Below are 1,990 nucleotides of genomic sequence, written 5' to 3'. Positions count from 1 at the left end.
CAAAGTACCTAGAATAATACAATGAAGGTGCAGAACGGTAGTTTCTGATACATAAATGTCTGACATAGAAACTCTGTAGAAAAGACCAGCATTCCTCAAAGTCAGCATCTCTTTCAGCAGATAACATGTCAGCTCTTTATCAGCTGAGGTTCTTCAAAGAGAGGACCATGAGTCCAAAACTTTGGGTTGGTCCTTTGCAAGGAAGTGAATTTCCCCCCCGCCCTCCATTGGAAGAGAAGTGATGTATGTGAAAATAGGTCTTTCGTTTTAAGCACTTTTGCCTGCTTTGAGTTATTTCTACTGCCTAATCTGGACCATAGAAATGGAGAGTAATGTATTGAGTTGGTCAGATAACCTGTGGAGAGTTCATTTTGCCAGAAGAGGTGTTCATCTGTGGCATAGCACGTAATGAGAGGACGTGTACATACAGTGCTGGAATCACAGTGGTAGCTCACCCTTGATGGTCTTCCTTGTGACAGCATTGTGTCTAATGTCCTTGAACTCTCAGTGCACAGGACTGTCATCCTCCTCCCCTTTTCACCTCTTGGAGTTCTCGGTACCTTGTTGCACCAGAATATGTGTGTCGTTTTAGGACGCCGTGGCTGTTGAAGATGTGGCTGTGGACATTTCCCCAGAAGAGTGGGCCTTGCTGGATCGTTCTCAGAGGAATCTCTACATATATGTGATGATCGAAACTTTCAGAAACCTGGTCTCAGTAGGTATGAATCCATTTCCCTCTACATGTAGAGTGATCAAATCAGACATACACGTTGTTATTCCTCCAGTATGTGGTCCTGATAATGGAAAAACCTTGTTATATCAGGCAAGTACAATCAGTTTCACTCAATAGCATGCATGTCATGGCTTCCCCATGAACACAAAGCTCTCAGTATTAAACGGAATTTTTATTGTATTTGTGACTAAGAGCCTTAAGTTCAAGTGCAGTAAATATGCACTTTGACCTTCCTTGGTGCACACCGAATGGATGTATCTGTTCTAATCCTTGTGAAGGCTGTGTTTATCAAAAGTTTAACGTTACATTGATTTTCCTGTCAATAAAACCCTTGTCAAAAACGTCAACCTGTGAGGCACAAAGTATTTTCTCAGTGTCAGAGCAGTGTTGCTGCTGTTTCAGCGTTTCTCTATGATCTGTCGTTTTCAGAGAAACAGAACTATTGTCACCCATATGTATGAGAGAGAGCTTTATATCAAGAAGTAATCTTTTATCAAGAAGATATCCCAGCCCAGTCCAACTGAATTCCATAGGTGTAAGCCAGCGTGTTCCTTCTATACTTATGTCCAGCAAGCTGATCATGCAGAATGGTGAATCCTAGGCTTGGTCATAGGCTTAAATCAGGGGATCTTAGGCTTGATCATAGACTTAAATTCAGACTTGCATGGATCCAAAATCGGTGGAAGCACGCCAGTTTGCTAACGGAGTTCTGGGTGGAGTGGACTGTAGCTGGTAACCCATGAATGAAGGCACAGAGTCTCACCAAATGGGAAGACAGGGCAGTAGAGAAATTAAGTCTGTTCATCTTTTAGTATGCAAAAAGCCACACCCCCAAGGAGGCATAACCCAGCTACACTGGATTGAAAGATTTGACTTCCTCAATGCAAGAACACTTTGTTGTATTAAACTGGCACTCCATCATGCTCACCTTCCTGACACGATCTCTGACGACAAAATGGATGTATAAACAAATGTGGTGAAGAAAGCTGATGGTGCCCGGCTATAAATAGTATGGCATCTTAAAGGCTTGAAGATAAACAAACAGCCATCTAGCTGAGAAGCAACAAAGGCCACATGGAAGAAGCACACCAGCCTGTGTGACCACGAAGTGTTGAAGGGATCAGGTATCAGGCATCAAAGAACAAAAAATCAAATCATTGTGAATGAAGGGGAATGCAATTGGGGAACCAAGATTAATCTGTAGGCAACTGGACATCCCCTTACAGAAGGGTCCCGGCGATGAGATGAGCCAGTCAG

At 43.0% G+C, this 1,990-nt stretch overlaps 1 protein-coding gene across 1 annotated transcript in view; it reads left to right on the top strand.

The window, feature by feature from the left end:
- LOC115871923 (zinc finger protein 883-like) overlaps window positions 1–1,990 on the top strand; it is a 16,610-nt gene that overhangs the window by 7,721 nt on the left and 6,899 nt on the right. The window contains exon 2 of the mRNA XM_045296781.1: window positions 593–719. Within this exon, the coding sequence (XP_045152716.1) occupies window positions 593–719 (127 nt within the window). The remainder of the gene's footprint in view (window positions 1–592; window positions 720–1,990) is intronic.

This window comes from Echinops telfairi, unplaced genomic scaffold (assembly GCF_000313985.2).
Source record: "Echinops telfairi isolate 266 unplaced genomic scaffold, ASM31398v2 ScPeMD7_7412;HRSCAF=8450, whole genome shotgun sequence".
Lineage (NCBI taxonomy): Eukaryota > Metazoa > Chordata > Mammalia > Afrosoricida > Tenrecidae > Echinops > Echinops telfairi.
The sequence above is the reverse complement of the archived record's forward strand: the minus strand, read 5'-3'. Positions and strand labels throughout refer to the sequence as shown.